The sequence below is a fragment of the Oncorhynchus mykiss genome, chromosome 5, assembly GCF_013265735.2.
Source record: "Oncorhynchus mykiss isolate Arlee chromosome 5, USDA_OmykA_1.1, whole genome shotgun sequence".
Classification (NCBI taxonomy): domain Eukaryota; kingdom Metazoa; phylum Chordata; class Actinopteri; order Salmoniformes; family Salmonidae; genus Oncorhynchus; species Oncorhynchus mykiss.
The window spans coordinates 80,960,876-80,979,272 of record NC_048569.1 but is presented as its reverse complement, the minus strand read 5'-3'; the positions used below and the strand labels follow the sequence as shown (position 1 = coordinate 80,979,272).

Here is an 18,397-nt window from a genome sequence, read left to right as displayed (position 1 = left end):
AATTGGCAATTCGTTTTCATTCTGAGAAATAAAGGTAGGCCACTTGATTTCAACATCTGAACAAAGTGGACAGGCTAGCATACTGTTCAAACAGTTGGAGACAGACAGAAGGTTGTGTTCATAACAACACAACTGTTTCACCTTCTTAGCTGAATTCAGAGCTTGTGAAATTATTCCTAGATCCAAGATGCCAAACTTGAAATAAAAATATTAGCTGGCTACACACTAGCACGTGGGCTTGTGCTTGAGAGATTGTTTATAAGACCGGTGTTGATTTTCTATCACGCCTGCTACATTATTAGTGAATGTGCATTATGAATGGTTCTGGTTAAATTTGTAAACAAAAAGTGCATTTTTATAGACAGACATGAGTGATTATTGCAAAAACAAAAATGCAGATACAACTATTTTGATCAAATCATTTAATTATTAGTGGGTCTTATGGAAGTGGAACGCAGACAGGTGAAGTCAGAAGTTTACATACACTTTTGTTGGAGTCATTAAAACTCATTTTTCAACCACTGCACAAATTTGTCACCAAACTATACTTTTGGCAAGTCGGTTAGGACATCTATGTGCATGACACAAGTCATTTTTCCAACAATTGTTTAGAGACAGATTATTTCACTGTATAACAATTCCAGTTGGTCAGAAGTTTACATACACTAAGTTGACTGTGCCTTTAAACAGCTTGGAAAATTCCAGAAAATGAAGTCATAGCTTAAGAAGATTCTGACAGGCTAATTTACATTATTTGAGTCAATTGACATAATTTGAGTCAATTGGAGGTGTACCTGTGGATGTATTTCAAGGCCTACCTTCAAACTCAGTGCCTCTTTGCTTGACATTATGGGAAAAATCAAAAGGAATCAGCCAAGAGGTCAGAAAAAAAAATGTAGACCACCACGGGTCTGGTTCATCCTTGGGAGCAATTTCCAAACGCCTGAAGGTGCCACGTTCATCTGTACAAACAATAGTACGCAAGTATAAACACCATGGCACGCTTCTAAAGCTATGACATAATTTTAAGGAATTTTCCAAGCTGTTTAAAGGCACAGTCAACTTAGTGTATGTAAACTTCTTACCCACTGGTACTGTGACACAGTGCATTATAAGTGAAATAATCTGTCTTTAAACAATTGTTGGAAAAATGACTTGTGTCATTCACAAAGTAGAAGTTCTAACTGACTTGAAAAACGAGTTTTAATGACTAAGTATGTATGTATGTACAGTGGGGCAAAAAAGTATTTAGTCAGCCACAAATTGTGCAAGTTCTCCCACTTAAATAGATGAGAGAGGTCTGTCATTTTCATCATAGGTACACTTCAACTATGACAGAAAAATGAGAGAGAAAAAATCCAGAAAATCACATTGTAGGATTGTTAATGAATTTATTTGCAAATAAGTATTTGGTCACCTACAAACAAGCAAGATTTCTGGCTCTCACAGACCTGTAACTTCTTCTTTAAGAGGCTCCTCTGTCCTCCACTCGTTACCTGTATTAATGGCACCTGTTTGAACTTGTTATCAGTATAAAAGACACCTGTCCACAACCTCAAACAGTCACACTCCAAACTCCACTATGGCCAAGACCAAAGAGCTGTCAAAGGACACCAGAAACACATTTGTAGACCTGCACCAGGCTGGGAAGACTGAATCTGCAATAGGTAAGCAGCTTGGTTTGAAGAAATCAACTGTGGGATCTCCCTCGACCTGGGGCTCCATGCAAGATCTCACCCCGTGGGGTCAAAATGATCACAAGAACAGTGAGCAAAAATCTCAGAACCACACGGGGGGACCTAGTGAATGACCTGCAGAGAGCTGGGACCAAAGTAACAAAGCCTACCATCAGTAACATACTACGCCGCCACGCCAGGGACTCAAATCCTGCAGTGCCAGATATGTCCCCCTGCTTAAGCCAGTACATGTCCAGGCCAGTCTGAAGTTTGCTAGAGAGCATCTGGATGATCCAGAAGAAGATTGGGAGAATGTCATACGGTCAGATGAAATCAAAATAGAACTTTTTGGTAAAAACTCAACTCGTTGTGTTTGGATGACAAAGAATGCCGAGTTGCATCCAAAGAACACCATACCTACTGTGAAGCATGGGGGTGGAAACGTCATGCTTTGGGGCTGTTTTTCTGCAAAGGGACCAGGACGACTGATCCGTGTAAAGGAAAGAATGAATGGGGGCATGTATCGTGAGATTTTGAGTGAAAACCTCCTTCCATCAGCAAGGGCATTGAAGATGAAACGTGGCTGGGTCTTTCAGCATGACAATGATCCCAAACACACCGCCCGGGCAATGAAGGAGTGGCTTCGTAAGAAGCATTTCAAGGTCCAGGAGTGGCCTAGCCAGTCCCAGATCTCAACCCCATAGAAAATCTTTGGAGGTAGTTGAAAGTCCGTGTTGCCCAGCAACAGCCCCAAAACATCCCTGCTCTAGAGGAGATCTGCATGGAGGGATGGGCCAAAATACCAGCAACAGTGTGTGAAAACCTTGTGAAGACTTACAGAAAACGTTTGACCTCTGTCATTGCCAACAAAGGGTATATAACAAAGTATTGAGATAAACTTTTGTTATTGACCAAATACTTATTTTCCACCATAATTTGCAAATAAATTCATTAATACGTATCATCTTTTAACTAAATGCAATATTTTAGCTTGCAAAATGTAAGCAGGTATATCTAGCTTCCCAATAAGATGATCTGACGGAATGGCTTGTCCTGCACTTGGTAAAAACCCAGAGTCCATTGAGTGAATATTGGAAAAAGATCTTGGTTTCTTTCTAAACATAGCAATGTGAACACTAAGAGGATTCTAACCATAAAGTAGGTGAAGTGAACTGGCAAAATATTCTTCATTCAAAGGCAAGGGCAATGTGAATACAAAGACAAAGCGTTGTTTTTACCCCAGAGTTCCCTTTAAAGAGGACAGAGATCGGTTATTTTAAAAGAGGACTATGTGAAAACACCCTAACAGACCAGTGGTACCAGTCAAACCAGTTTGTAATAATGCACTACACTGGCCCTCCCAGCCCTTAGTTTCATTCATGTGTGAGCCACATCAAGAACCATCGCAAAGACAAAGGAGAGTAAACAGAGCAAACAGGACGTTGTTGCGTGTCTGGTAGATATTTCTCAACCAGGACTTGACTGACTGGCTTGTAATTATATAGGCCAGTTTAGGGTTACAACAAACAGGCTATGATGTGAAATGTCTGGTGTCATTGCCATAGCCTGGCATTAACCTCTAACGTCACAGCATACCAGACCTGTCAAACTGTTACCTAGCCCAGGTATAGACCTTGATAAAGGAGGCACGTGCTGCTAAACAAGTACAGTCAGTTCAGCGTGAATTAACTTCAATTCATGTACAATGGTATAGGCCTACCCTGAGACGGTAATCCTCTACACAGTATGTGTACAGTATGCCGTCGAACTTTGTGGGGCAAACTGCTACCATTTATGAAGTTAGACTCGTCTTGAATCCAGCCTGGCTGGCTCCCTACAAGGGTGTGACACCACTGTTCAGTGACGTGTATAGAATTAGGCCTATAGAAGACAGGCAGGTACACTCGTCATACACATATACTCTTCTTCAGTGTACTTAGTCCTCTGATAGAAAAACCCCACCCTCTCTTCTATCTGCTCCCCTGCTCTGGGGAAACTCTGGACTTTGGACACACATCGGGCAGGGCAAGAAGGAGCGACATCAGGGGCAGCAAAGCTGATATTTCCCTATCACTCCCTCCTTTCTCCCTCCCTCCCTCAGAACTAACAGGATCTCGATGTGTCACTTCATCTTATCCGCTGGCTAAGTCAAGGGACACTAGATCTTTGGGTTGACACTCAGCCCAGCAGTATCCTATTTGATAGCAAACACAGACTGCTTTAGTTCCTGCTGTGATGTGGCAAACAAATCAGATCCTTCACCATTTTGTAGTGGATCCTTCTCCCAGCCAGTCAACATGGTGCCTCCAGCTCATGTGAGGCTGTTATAGGCATACTGTCTAAAAAAAAAAAAAACTTTCTACAACTATACTTCAGAATGACTAAAAACATGAAGCCAGTGTCTTATCAAGTCATGTGGGCTGAGCATCTGAGATGCAAGAAACATTGATAACAAATGCATAAATTGAGTAATCATTACCTGCATCATTATCATCACCATCATAGATTATATTCATGAACCTTTCAGTAAATTCAAACTAACACCGGTTGTACTGGTAGCTTATATTATAACATCCTTGAAACATGCAGGGCTAAGGAGGCTGTTAGCCCTGGGCTAAGTCAAGTGCAGAGTATGAAAGCAGCTAAGTGCTAGCCTATATCACACTAGATTCTCTATTCGTAGGGCATGTGTATCAGTGTCAATTATGAAAGTAAAATTAGACCAGCAATGAATAGCCATGGATCCGGTGAAGCGTGTCTGTCTGGGGGAATATTCTCTTTCGACTTCCTGGTTTGACGCCCTGCTTTACCTCTGTATCATGACTGTGCATAATGTATCAGGTGCACTGGCGCACCACAGCTGGTTACTAAAATAATTATATTTATTCATAAGGACACATCGTTCGTGTGGGAAACTTATGTAACCAGCTGTGGTGCGCCAGTGCACCTGACACATATGAATGTAAAGTTAGACGAGTGAGATAACTATGCTCCATCCATCGCTCTCCTCACAAAACCACTGTCTTGTTAGTCAAATCATACCAATGTCTATCGAACAGTACGCAGGCTACTGCAAAACAAACATAATAGCTACAGCTGGTATTTATTATTATTTATCTAACATTATAGGTGTTCATATAGGCACCCTGTCCCTGTCCATGCATCCTCTTTCCATTCATATCCGGAGACTGCGTTTACCTGTCCAGTGATGCCCGTGATAACAGCGACCTTCCTCGGCTTTTTCAGCTCTCCGTTCGCCCCGGTGCTGGTAGACGGTTCCGTGCATTGGGCCATTTTTGCGCGTAGTGTTTCAAAGTATCAAACCTACTGACTTGCTGTTCTGATGAGCAGTTGTGTGGTTGTACGGTAGACACTACAAGCACAGTACCGTCTGTAACTACAACATGTGACGTACCAGGACGTGCCTGCAGGGCAGCCAATCGACAGATGGCAAGTAGATTCGGAGCAGAGGAATCTTCAGGCTGAAGAGAAGATATTCGGTCTGGGGTTTCCCGTGCTTACTTTGGACAGCGCCAACTAGCTACAGTAGTCCAACATGAACACTCACGATTGCATAAAGCAGGGATCATCAACTCGATTCAGTCACGGGACAATTTTTTTCTTGGGTAGATGGTCAGGGGCCCGGAAGATAATTACAAATAATTTGTAGACTAAAAATGTACTGTAAGAAGCCCAAACAGATATATTTGATTAAAACATAATCATTTCAAACCTTGCTTACATTTGTTTATGATCACAGTACATGATCTAAAGTATGTGGACACCTGCTGGTCCCACATCTCATTCCAAAATAATGGGCATTAATATGGAGTTGGTCCCCCATTTGCTGCTATAACAGCCTCCACTCTTCTTTCCACTACTAGATGTTGGAACATTGATGCGGGGACCTGCTTCCATTTAGCCACAAGAACATTACTGAGGTTGAGCACTGATGTTGGGCGATTAGGCTGGCTCGCAGCCTGCGCTCTAATTCATCACAAAGGTTTTCTATGGGGTTGAGGTCAGGGATTTGTGCAGGTCAGTCAAGTTTTTCCACACCAATCTCAACAAACCATTTCTGTAGGGACCTAGCTTTGTGCATGCTGAAACAGGAAAGGGCCTTCCCCAAAATGTTGCCGCAAAGATAGAAATACAGAATTGCCTAGAATGTCATTGTATGCTGTAGTGTTAAGTTTTCCCTTCACTGGAACTAAGGGGCCTAGCCCAAACCATGAAAAACAGCCCAGACCATTATAACTCCTCCACCAAACTGTACAGTTGGCACTATGCATTGGGGCATGTAGCATTCTCCTGGCATCCACCAAGCCCAGATTAGTCCGTTGGACTGCCAGATGGTGAAGCGTGATTCATCAGTCCAGAGAACTTGTTTCCTCTTCTTCAGAGTCCAATGGCGGCGAGCATTACACCACTCCAGCCAATGCTTGGAATTGCACATGGTGATCTTAGGCTTGTGTGTGGCTGCTTAGCCATGGAAAACAATTTCATGAAGCTCCCAACTAACAGTTATTGTGCTTATGTTTCTTCCAGAGGCAGTTTGGAACTCTGTAGTTCGATGCACTTATTGATGAAGCAGATGACTGAGGTGGCATACTCCTCAATGCCATTGGATGAATCCTGGAACATATTCCAGTCTGTGCTAGCAAAACAGTCCTGTAGTGTAGCGCCCGTGTCACTTCCGCATTGAGCGAGTCACTGGTACTTCCTTCTTGAGTGTTTACTTTTAAGCAGGAATCAGGACGATATAATTATGGTCAGATTTGCCAAATAGAGGGAAAGGGAGAGCTTTGTATGTGTCTTTGTGTGTGGAGTATAGGTGGTCTAGAGTTTTTTTCCCCTCTGGTTGCACATGTGACATGCTGGTAAAAATGAGGTAAAACTGATTTAAATTTGCCTGCATTAAAGTCCCCGGCCACTAGGAGCACTGCTTCTGGATGAGCATTTTCTTGTTTACTTATGGACTTATAGAGTTGGTTGAGTGCGGTCTTAGTGCCAGCATTTGTCTGTGGTGGTGAATAGACGGCTACAAATAATATAGATGAGAACTCTCTTGGTAGATAGTGTGGTCTACAACTTATCATAAGGTACTCTACCTTAGGCGACCAATACCTCAAGACTTATTTAAAATTAGATATCGCGCACCAGCTGTTATTGACAAATAGACACACAACCCACCCCTCGTCTTACTAGACGTAGCTTCTTCTCTGTTCTGCCGATGCATGGAAAATCCAGCCACCTCAATATTATCCGTGTCGTCGTTCAGCCACGACTCGGTGAATCATAAGATATTACAGTTTTTAATGTCTCTTTGGTAGGATAATTGTAATTGTAGGTCATCAATTTTATTTTCCAATGATTGCATGTCAGCCAGTAGAATGGGTGGCAGTGGCAGTTTACTCATAAGGCAGCCCGACCTGCGCCCCCTTTTTCTCTGTCTTTTCTTCACGCAAATGGCGGGGATTTGGGCCTGTTCCCAGGAAAGCATTATATCCTTCTCCTCAGACTCGTTAAAGGAAAATCCTTCTTCCAGTTCGTGGTGAGTAATCGCTGTTCTGATGTCTAGAGGTTATTTTCTGCCATAAGAGACGGTAGCAGCAACATTATGTACAAAATAAGTTACAAAATAAGTTGCAAACAACGCAAAACAAACTAGCAAAATAGCACAGTTGGTTAGGAGCATGAAAAATGTCAGCCATCCTCTTCGGCATCATCTTACTGTACTTACTGTACTCTACTATGTTTTGTGAATTTACATGCATTACAATATGAAATTTACTGTAAATGTAATGGTAATGCATAGCGCAGACTTACCAGTTTTCTTGGTGAAATGTTCTCATGATTGAATTGACAGATGATCTTTCTAGACTGGGGTGAACTAGTCTGGCAGCCTCTGCCATGGTAAGGCCTCTGTTTACCACATGGTCAGCGATGATGGCCCGGACTTCATTAGACACAACAGTTCTCTGTCATCTGCCGCCATCTCTCTAATGTCCAACTCAATATTATGTAGGTGTTCCTAATTTATTGTACACTCAGCGTAGTTGTAACTTTGAATGGAAAGCTCCATAGATCATGTGGAGCTGTGAACACAAGTTTTGGGTTGTCACAAGTTACCAGAGCCACAAAGTTATAAACCCTGCCTATTTCTCAAATGTCTCTTAAAATGTATTTTTGAACCTTAACCTTAAAACGTAACCTTAACCTTAACCACACTGCTGACCTTATGCTTAGCCCTAACCTTAAATGAAGAACAAACAGCATTTTGATGATATAGACAGTTTTGACTTTGTGGCTGTGGTAATTAGTGGAAACCCCACGGTTTGGTGCAAAATGGAGATAAAAAAAAACACACAAAAAACAAATGAATGAATCGGCATGCCGACCACAAACCCTCAAATATTTATTTATTTTTTGACAAAACACATTGTAAACAAATAACCTTGCCCTATCGTGTGGTACCGTGTGGTACCTCCGCTGTCTTCAACCAGGATCTCAGCGATCACTGCCTCATTGCCTGTATCCGCTACGGAGCCGCAGTCAAACGACCACCCCTCATCACTGTCAAACGCTCCCTAAAACACTTCTGTGAGCAGGCCTTTCTAATCGACCTGGCCCGGGTATCCTGGAAGGACATTGACCTCATCCCGTCAGTTGAGGATGCCTGGTCATTCTTTAAAAGTAACTTCCTCACCATTTTAGATAAGCATGCTCCGTTCAAAAAATGCAGAACTAAGAACAGATACAGCCCTTGGTTCACCCCAGACCTGACTGCCCTCGACCAGCACAAAAACATCCTGTGGCGGACTGCAATAGCATCGAATAGTCCCCGTGATATGCAACTGTTCAGGGAAGTCCGGAACCAATACACGCAGTCAGTCAGGAAAGCTAAGGCCAGCTTCTTCAGGCAGAAGTTTGCATCCTGTAGCTCCAACTCCAAAAAGTTCTGGGACACTGTGAAGTCAATGGAGAACAAGAGCACCTCCTCCCAGCTGCCCACTGCACTGAGGCTAGGTAACACGGTCACCACCGATAAATCCATGATTATCGAAAACTTCAATAAGCATTTCTCAACGGCTGGCCATGCCTTCCGCCTGGCTACTTCAACCTCGGCCAACAGCCCCGCCCCCCCCCGCTGCTCCTCGCCCAAGCCTCTCCAGGTTCTCCTTTACCCAAATCCAGATAGCAGATGTTCTGAAAGAGCTGCAAAACCTGGACCTGTACAAATCAGCTGGGCTTGACAATCTGGACCTTCTATTTCTGAAACTATCCGCCACCATTGTCGCAACCCCTATTACCAGCCTGTTCAACCTCTCTTTCATATCGTCTGAGATCCCCAAGGATTGGAAAGCTGCCGCAGTCATCCCCCTCTTCAAAGGGGGAGACACCCTGGACCCAAACTGTTACAGACCTATATCCATCCTGCCCTGCCTATCTAAGGTCTTCGAAAGCCAAGTCAACAAACAGGTCACTGACCATCTCGAATCCCACTGTACCTTCTCCGCTGTGCAATCTGGTTTCCGAGCCGGTCACGGGTGCACCTCAGCCACACTCAAGGTACTAAACGATATCATAACCGCCATCGATAAAAGACAGTACTGTGCAGCCGTCTTCATCGACCTTGCCAAGGCTTTCGACTCTGTCAATCACCATATTCTTATCGGCAGACTCGGTAGCCTCGGTTTTTCGGATGACTGCCTTGCCTGGTTCACCAATTACTTTGCAGACAGAGTTCAGTGTGTCAAATCGGAGGGCATGCTGTCCGGTCCTCTGGCAGTCTCTATGGGGGTGCCACAGGGTTCAATTCTCGGGCCGACTCTTTTCTCTGTATACATCAATGATGTTGCTCTTGCTGCGGGCGATTCCCTGATCCACCTCTACGCAGACGACACCATTCTATATACTTTCGGCCCGTCATTGGACACTGTGCTATCTAACCTCCAAACAAGCTTCAATGCCATACAACACTCCTTCCGTGGCCTCCGACTGCTCTTGAACGCTGGTAAAACCAAATGCATGCTTTTCAACCGATCGCTGCCTGCACCCGCATGCCCGCCTAGCATCGCCACCCTGGATGGTTCCGACCTAGAATATGTGGACATCTATAAGTACCTAGGTGTCTGGCTAGACTGCAAACTCTCCTTCCAGACTCATATCAAACATCTCCAATCGAAAATCAAATCAAGAGTCGGCTTTCTATTCCGCAACAAAGCCTCCTTCACTCACGCCGCCAAGCTTACCCTAGTAAAACTGACTATCCTACCGATCCTCGACTTCGGCGATGTCATCTACAAAATGGCTTCCAACACTCTACTCAGCAAACTGGATGCAGTCTATCACAGTGCCATCCGTTTTGTCACTAAAGCACCTTACAACACCCACCACTGCGACTTGTATGCTCTAGTCGGCTGACCCTCGCTACATATTCGTCGCCAGACCCACTGGCTCCAGGTCATCTACAAGTCCATGCTAGGTAAAGCTCCGCCTTATCTCAGCTCACTGGTCACGATGGCAACACCCATCCGTAGCACGCGCTCCAGCAGGTGTATCTCACTGATCATCCCTAAAGCCAACACCTCATTTGGCCGCCTTTCGTTCCAGTACTCTGCTGCCTGTGACTGGAACGAATTGCAAAAATCGCTGAAGTTGGAGACTTTTATCTCCCTCACCAACTTCAAACATCAGCTATCTGAGCAGCTAACCGATCGCTGCAGCTGTACATAGTCTATTGGTAAATAGCCCACCCATTTTCACCTACCTCATCCCCATACTGTTTTTATTTATTTATTTTTCTGCTCTTTTGCACACCAATATCTCTACCTGTACATGACCATCTGATCATTTATCACTCCAGTGTTAATCTGCAAAATTGTAATTATTCGCCTACCTCATGCCTTTTGCACACATTGTATATAGACTCCCCCTTTGTTTTCTACTGTGTTATTGACTTGTTAATTGTTTACTCCATGTGTAACTCTGTGTTGTCTGCTCATACTGCTATGCTTTATCTTGGCCAGGTCGCAGTTGTAAATGAGAACTTCTCAACTAGCCTACCTGGTTAAATAAAGGTGAAATAAAAAAATAAAAAAATAAAATAAAAAAATACCAACTTTGCTGTACGTTACGACACACAATTGGTTACTTTTCCTTACTATTTGAGTGACCGATTTGGAGGGATGTTGGGTTGGAAATCAAGTATGTTCATGTTATTGGGGCTGAATGAAACCCAGTAGGCCTGGGCCAAGTTCTGGAACAATTTCATAATTTTCTGCTGAGGTAACATCTACAGTGGGGCAAAAAAGTATTTAGTCAGCCACCAATTGTGCAAGTTCTCCCACTTAAAAAGATGAGAGAGTCCTGCAATTTTCATCATAGGTACACTTCAACTATGACAGACAAAATGAGAAACAAAATCCAGAAAATCCAGAAGGATTTTTAATGAATTTATTTGCAAATTATGGTGGAAAATAAGTATTTGGTCACCTACAAACAAGCAAGATTTCTGGCTCTCACAGACCTGTAACTTCTTCTTTAAGAGGCTCCTCTGTCCTCCACTCGTTACCTGTATTAATGGCACCTGTTTGAACTTGTTATCAGTATAAAAGACACCTGTCCACAACCTAAAACAGTCACACTCCAAACTCCACTATGGCCAAGACCAAAGAGCTGTCAAAGGACACCAGAAACAAAATTGTAGACCTGCACCAGGCTGGGAAGACTGAATCTGCAGTATTGAGATAAACTTTTGTTATCGACCAAATACTTATTTTCCACCATAATTTGCAAATAAATTCATTAAAAATCCTACAATGTGATTTTCTGGATTTTTTTCTCATTTTGTCTGTCATGGTTGAAGTGTACCTATGATGAAAATTACAGGCCTCTCTCATCTTTTTAAGTGGAAGAACTTGCACAATTGGTGGCTGACTAAATACTTTTTTGCCCCACTGTATATTGCATCTTCTGAAACACTTCTTAAAGACAGATCTGAGAACGCTTTCCCAAAAATAATGTCAGGAAAGAAAGACTCTTAGTCCATCATGGAGAGAGTAGAACATTTGGACAACGATTATTGACGCTATCCCAATACCAGACGCTCACCACCCCCTTCCTCTCCTCTCCTCTCCTCCCTTCCCCTCCTCTCCTACCTTCCTCTCCCCTATTTCCCCCCCTCTCCTTCCCTCCTTTCCTCCCTTCCTCCATCATCTCCCCCTGCCCTCTACACACAACTATGATCCTATCAGTTTGACAGACATGGGACTCTAGTTAGAAAAACAGTCCAAAAATAATGTCATGTATTTAAAAGCATTTAAATCCCCACTCCCCTCACAGCCAACACAGACACTGAGACAAAACCAGGAAGACTAATAAAGACCCAATCTGTGTGTGTATGCACGCTTGTATGCGTGCACGAGTGTGTGTATGTGTGTGTGGCAGAAGGATGTACACAGGATGTATACCATTACATTTCTCTGAGAGAGGGTGTGCTAGTGTGAAGGGTCATTTATGAATGAATCATTGTAGTGACAGCCGAGTATCCGGTTCACCCTGTTAGTGAATTATATGCTGGAAAACACACATGCATATGTGTAATTTATTTACAGTTTGAATACTATTTCATTGTGTATACACATAGCCAAACATGCATGCAGACATAGATAACTGTGTACACATATATCATCCATGTACTGTACATTCAACTGCACATAAAGTTATACAGCTCCCATGCTGTGAGTAAATGTACATGTAAAAGCATAGTTGAAGTTCAGTGTCACAGGGAAATGTCAATACATTTCTAATTCATTGATACATATTTTTTTTTACAGCAAAGTGTATGTTATTTTTCCATGAGCTGTTGACTGAAGACTAGAGAGAGAGAGGGATAGAGAGGGAAAGAAGGAGAGAGAGGGAGAGAGGGAGAGAAAGAGAGGGAAAGAAGGGAGAGAGAGGGAGAGGGAGAAAGAGGGAGAGAGAAGGACAGAGGGAGAGAGAGGGAGAGAGCGAGAGAGAGAGAGAGAGAAGGACAGAGGGAGAGAGAAGGATAGAGGGAGAGAGAGGGAGGGGGAGAGCTATACTAAAACTCTTTAACAACATCCTTAGCTCTGGCATCTTTGCCAATATTTGGAACCAAGGACTGATCACCCCAATCCACAAAAGTGGAGACAAATTTGACCCAAATAACTACCGTGGGATATGCGTCAACAGTAACCTTGGGAAAATCCTCTGCATTATCATTAACAGCAGACTCGTACATTTCCTCAATGAAAACAATGTACTGAGCAAATGTCAAATTGGCTTTTTACCAAATTACCGTACAAGAGACCATGTATGCACCCTGCATACCCTAATTGACAACCAAACAAACCTAAACAAAGGCAGAGTCTTCTCATGCTTTGTTGATTTAAAAAAAATCCTTCGACTCAATTTGGCATGAGGGTCTGCTATACAAATTGATGGAAAGTGGTGTTGGGGGTAAAACATAGGACATTATAAAATCCATGTACACAAACAACAAGTGTGCGGTTAAAATTGTCAAAAAAACACATACATTTCTTCCCACAGGGCTGTGGGGTGAGACAGGGATGCAGCTTAAGCCCCACCCTCTTCAACATATATATCAACGAATTGGCGCGGGCACTAGAAAAGTCTGCAGCACCCGGCCTCACCCTACTAGAATATGAAGTCAAATGTCTACTGTTTGCTGATGATCTGGTGCTTCTGTCACCAACCAAGGAGGGCCTACAGCAGCACCTAGATCTTCTGCACAGATTCTGCCAGACCTGGGCCCTGACAGTAAATCTCAGTAAGACCAAAATAATGGTGTTCCAAAAAAGGTCCAGTTGCCAGGACCACAAATACAAATTCCATCTAGACACCGTTGCCCTAGAGCACACAAAAAACGATACATACATTGGCCTTAACATCAGCGCCACAGGTAACTTCCACAAAGCTGTGAATGATCTGCGAGACAAGGCAAGAAGGGCATTCTATGCCATCAAAAGGAACATAAAATTCAACATTCCAATTAGGATCTGGCTAAAAATACTTGAATAAGTCATAGAGCCCATTGCCCTTTATGGTTGTGAGGTCTGGGGTCCGCTCACCAACCAAGATTTCACAAAATGGGACAAACACCAAATTGAGACTCTGCATGCAGAATTCTGCAAAACATATCCTCCATGTACAACGTAGAACACCAAATAATGCATGCAGAGCATAATTAGGCCCATACCCACTAATGATCAAATCCAGAAAAGTGCCATTAAATTCTACAACCACCTAAAAGGAAGCAATTCCCAAACCTTCCATAACAAAGCCATCACCTCCAGAGATGAACCTGGAGAAGAGTCCCCTAAGCAAGCTGGTCCTGGGGCTCTGTTCACAAACACAAACACACCCCACAGAGCCCCAGGACAGCAGCACAATTAGACACAATCAAATCATGAGAAAACAAAAAGATAATTACTTGACACATTGGAAAGAATTAACAAAAAAAACAGAGCAAACTAGAATGCCATTTGGCCCTAAACAGAGAGTACACAGTGGCAGAATACCTGACCACTGTGACTGGCCCAAATTTAAGGAAAGCTTTGACTATGTACAGACTCAGTGAGCATAGCCTTGCTATTGAGAAAGGCTGCCATAGGCAGACATGGCTCTCAAGAGAAGACAGGCTATGTGCACACTGCCCACAAAATGAGGTGGAAACTGAGCTGCACTTCCTAACCTCCTGTCCTATGTATGACCATATTAGAGACACATATTTCCCTCAGATTACACAGATCCACAAAGAATTCGAAAACAAACCCAATTTTGATAAACTCCCATATCTACTGGGTGAATTTCCACAGTGTGCCATCACAGCAGCAAGATTTGTGACCTGTCCCACAAGAAAAGGCCAACCAATGAAGAACAAACACCATTGTAAATACAACCCATATTTATGCTTATTTATTTTCCCTTGTGTGACCTTAACCATTTGTACATTGTTAAAACACTGTATATATATAATATGAAATTTGTTATGTCTTTTTTGTTTTGAAACTTCTGTATGTGTAATGTTACTGTTCATTTTTATTGTTTATTTCACTTTTGAATATTATCTACCTCACTTGCTTTGGAATGTTAACACATGTTTCCCATGCCAATAAAGCCCCTTGAATTGAATTGAATTGAATTGAGAGAGGGAGAGAGAGAGAAGGACAGAGGGAGAGAGAGGGAGAGGGAGAGAGAGAGAGAAGGACAGAGGGAGAGAGAGAGAGGGGGAGAGAGAGGGAGAGAGAAGGACACAGAGAGAAAGAGAGAGAGAGAGAGAAGGACAGAGGGAGAGAGAGGAAGAGGGAAGGACAGAGGGAGAAAGAGAGAGAGAGAGAGAGAAGGACAAAGGGAGAGAGAGAAGGAGAGAGAGAAAGAGAGAGAAGGACAGAGGGAGAGAGAAAGAAGGAGAGCGAGAGAGAGAGAGAGAGAGAAGGACAGAGGGAGATAGAGGGAAGGACAGAGGGAGAGAGAGGGAGAGGGAGAGAGAGAGAGAGAAGGACAAAGGGAGAGAGAGAGGAGAGAGAGAGAGAATGGGTTTCTCTAAGCAGAAGCAGATGTTTTAGATTGATCTCCACTGATCTCTTCTTTCAGAGGCCTGTGGTGAGAATGAAAACTGCTGGTGAACACACACACACACTGTAATGGGAATATTTAAGATTAATAAAGTTAAGCGCAACAGACACAACGCATAGCACATTTTTATATTTTCTGTAATACACAAGACTTCCAGGGTTCTGTTTGTGCACAGTGTTGTGACTGACACCAGACTGTAAGTACAAGGACACTGATGATTATTGGATTATCTGAAACACTATGTGATTCTGTAGCTGTGACAATGTCACTGTGTTTTTCTTCTATTTAACTAGGCAAGTCAGTTCAGACCAAATTCTTATTTACAATGACAGCCTACCCTGGCCAAACCCGAACAACACTGGGCTAATTGTGCACCGCCCTACAGGACTCCCAATCATGGCCTGATGTGATACAGTCTGGATTTGAACCAGGGGCTGTAGTGACACCTTTTGCACTGAGATGCAGTGCCTTAGACCGCTGCGCCACTTGGGAGACTTCTGAGTATTCTGATTAGTGACAATTCTCTGAAGGACAGCCAAGTGTGTAGCTATGGCCAGTAATCTCACAGGAGGCAGCAGCATGTGTATGCAGCTAAAGTTAGCTCTCAGACACTGTGTATGGATGCAGGCCTACTCTACATGGGCCAATGAAAACCAATAGCGTATAACATTACAACCCCCCCTTCTAAGAAGAAAAGTAATGCACTGAAAATAATGCAAGTGAGTAAACGTCTTTGTGTGCGTGTGCATGTGTGTGTGTGGTGTGTCTGGTGATAAAATCCTGTCAGTGTGTGGTACCAGATGCGGCCGCAGATTCATAAACCTCCGCAATAGGCCTAGTAAATCCGGCTGACGTACCTCTTCTCGGCAAACCCTCTGACTTACCAATCGTTCCCGGCAGCCTTGAGCATGGGCAAATGTCCCGTCAGTGACGTAAACTAGCCAGTTAGGATCAGGCAAGGCAATATTGACACAGTGCTTTATCGATCTAAATCAACACATTCATAACACATCTGAAGGACAGCAGATGACTGCGTCAACATTGCCTGAACATCGTTTAGATAAGCTTTTTTAGCCCAGTGTTTCTCAATTCTCATTCTATTCAGAAAATCCAAGGTCTTCAATTCAGGCTTCTTATCAAGCACTGTGAATGTGAAATGTACTGTTTTAAGGTACATTTATAGTCCGCTCAAGAGAAAAGTAGTAGCTTGCATTAAGTTAGTTGACAGTTCAAGACTACTGTTGTTACATTAACTCGGTTCATCGTTATCCTCCCTGTAGGGATATTTATTTTGCAGCACAGACAAATCACATGAGACCATTTCTGCCTCCAAAATGGCACCCTATTACCTATAAAGTGCACCACATTTAAGTAGTGCACACTATATAGGGAGTCGGGTGCCATTGGTTCCGGTCAAAGGTACTGCACTTTATAGGGAATAGGCTACAGTAATAGGACTTTCCAGGTGAACAAAAAGGAGAGCAGTGGTTGGTTGATAAAGTCAATCAAAAATCTGTCCAGTTTATTACAAGTTGTAACAGGGAGACACCACCCAGCACAGAAGCAATGTCTAACTGGCCTCTCGGAAACAGGCCCTTTCAACCCATCAGTGGAGGCTGCTGAGGTGAGAACAGCTCATAATAACGGCCGGAACGGAGAGAATGGAATGGCATCAAATATCTGGACACCATGTGTTTGGTGTATTTCATCCCATTCCACTGATACCACTCCAGTCATTATCATGAGCCAATTCTCCCCAATTATTTATTGGAATTTTTTTGTGTAGGCTACACCACACGATATTGTATACAGTGCATTTCATTCACAGATAAAGACATTAGGCCACTTAAGACAGAAACGATGAGAAGGAGATTGGTTATGTAATACACACGATAAATACTTTTTTGTTTGCCTTTATAAACACATTTCTAAAAAGTAATTTCTGTCTATTTCACAATAAGCTGTGATAGTGTGTTGACCCTTAATATCCTTATCAGACAACACCAACATCTGTAAACACCAGCCCAAGAGGCTCGTAGGAAGTCAAAATAAAAAGACTGACAACTGCTGCTGAAAAACACAGTGTTCCTAGAATGTCATCAATACAACACAACAGGGAGTAATCAGTGTGTCCTCGGTCCTTTTACTTCCTGTCTGGAGTCAATCACTATCAACAGATATGAGAATAAGCCATGACATTCAGCAGGTTGATCATCAACCCGCACCTTGGCTGTTGTAAATGAAACTCTGGAAAGTATGTGTTACAGAAACTGTGCTGATCACTCTTAATAGAATGTGAACTATAGTCATCTTCAATGTTCCCATACACTGCCATTTGGGAGGCAGGCATAACCATTTGGTTTGAACGTTTGGAGTGGCAGAAAATACCCTTTGAGGCAATCAAATACACTGAGCAAATACCATAATGCGACCTTGCATAAAAACATCAGTTTTTATGTCTCAGTCTATGTCCCAAATGGTAACCTATTCCTTATTTAGTGCACTGCTCTGATCAAAAGTAGTGCATTATGTAGGGAATAGGGTTCTTTTTAGGACACTCTCTCAGCCTGTCTGTAACATTATGAAAGGGCTCACTCAATGCCTGGCCTAAATGTAAACACCATCTCATTGGCCTTTCAAATAAAAACCACCTGCCTGGGGGTCCTGAGAATCACAGAGGCTGTCTGTCCACCCTGCCCAATCAAAAGAGAAAAGCTTAGAGACATCCCAATGGGCACACACTGGTTGAATCAATGTTGGTTCCACGTCATTTCAGTGAAATTACATTGAATCAACGTGGAATAGATGTTGAATTGACATCTGTGCCAAGTGGGATTCCTTTTCCTCTGGTTGGATCTTTTCATCTGACTTCCTGCCTGTTTGTGTCTTGTTGTGTGTGTCTTGTTGTGTGTGTCTTGTTGTGTGTGTCTTGTTGTGTGTGTTTTGTTGTGTGTGTCTTGTTGTGTGTGTTTTGTTGTGTGTGTCTTGTTGTGTGTGTCTTGTTGTGTGTGTCTTGGTATGTGAGTCTCACTGTGTGTGTGTGTGTGTGTCTTGTTGTGAGTGTCTTGTTGTGTGTGTCTTGGTATGTGAGTCTC

The 18,397-nt window shown here is 43.0% G+C and overlaps 1 protein-coding gene across 2 annotated transcripts in view; it reads right to left on the bottom strand.

Annotated features, from left to right (window-relative positions):
- Positions 1 to 5,107, bottom strand: part of gmds (GDP-mannose 4,6-dehydratase) — a 256,515-nt gene extending 251,408 nt beyond the window's left edge. For both annotated transcript variants that reach the window (XM_036978541.1, XM_036978542.1), the window contains exon 1: positions 4,875 to 5,107. In XM_036978541.1, the coding sequence (XP_036834436.1) occupies positions 4,875 to 4,970 (96 nt within the window). In that variant the 5' untranslated portion in view covers positions 4,971 to 5,107. The remainder of the gene's footprint in view (positions 1 to 4,874) is intronic.
- Positions 5,108 to 18,397: the final 13,290 nt, after the last annotated feature.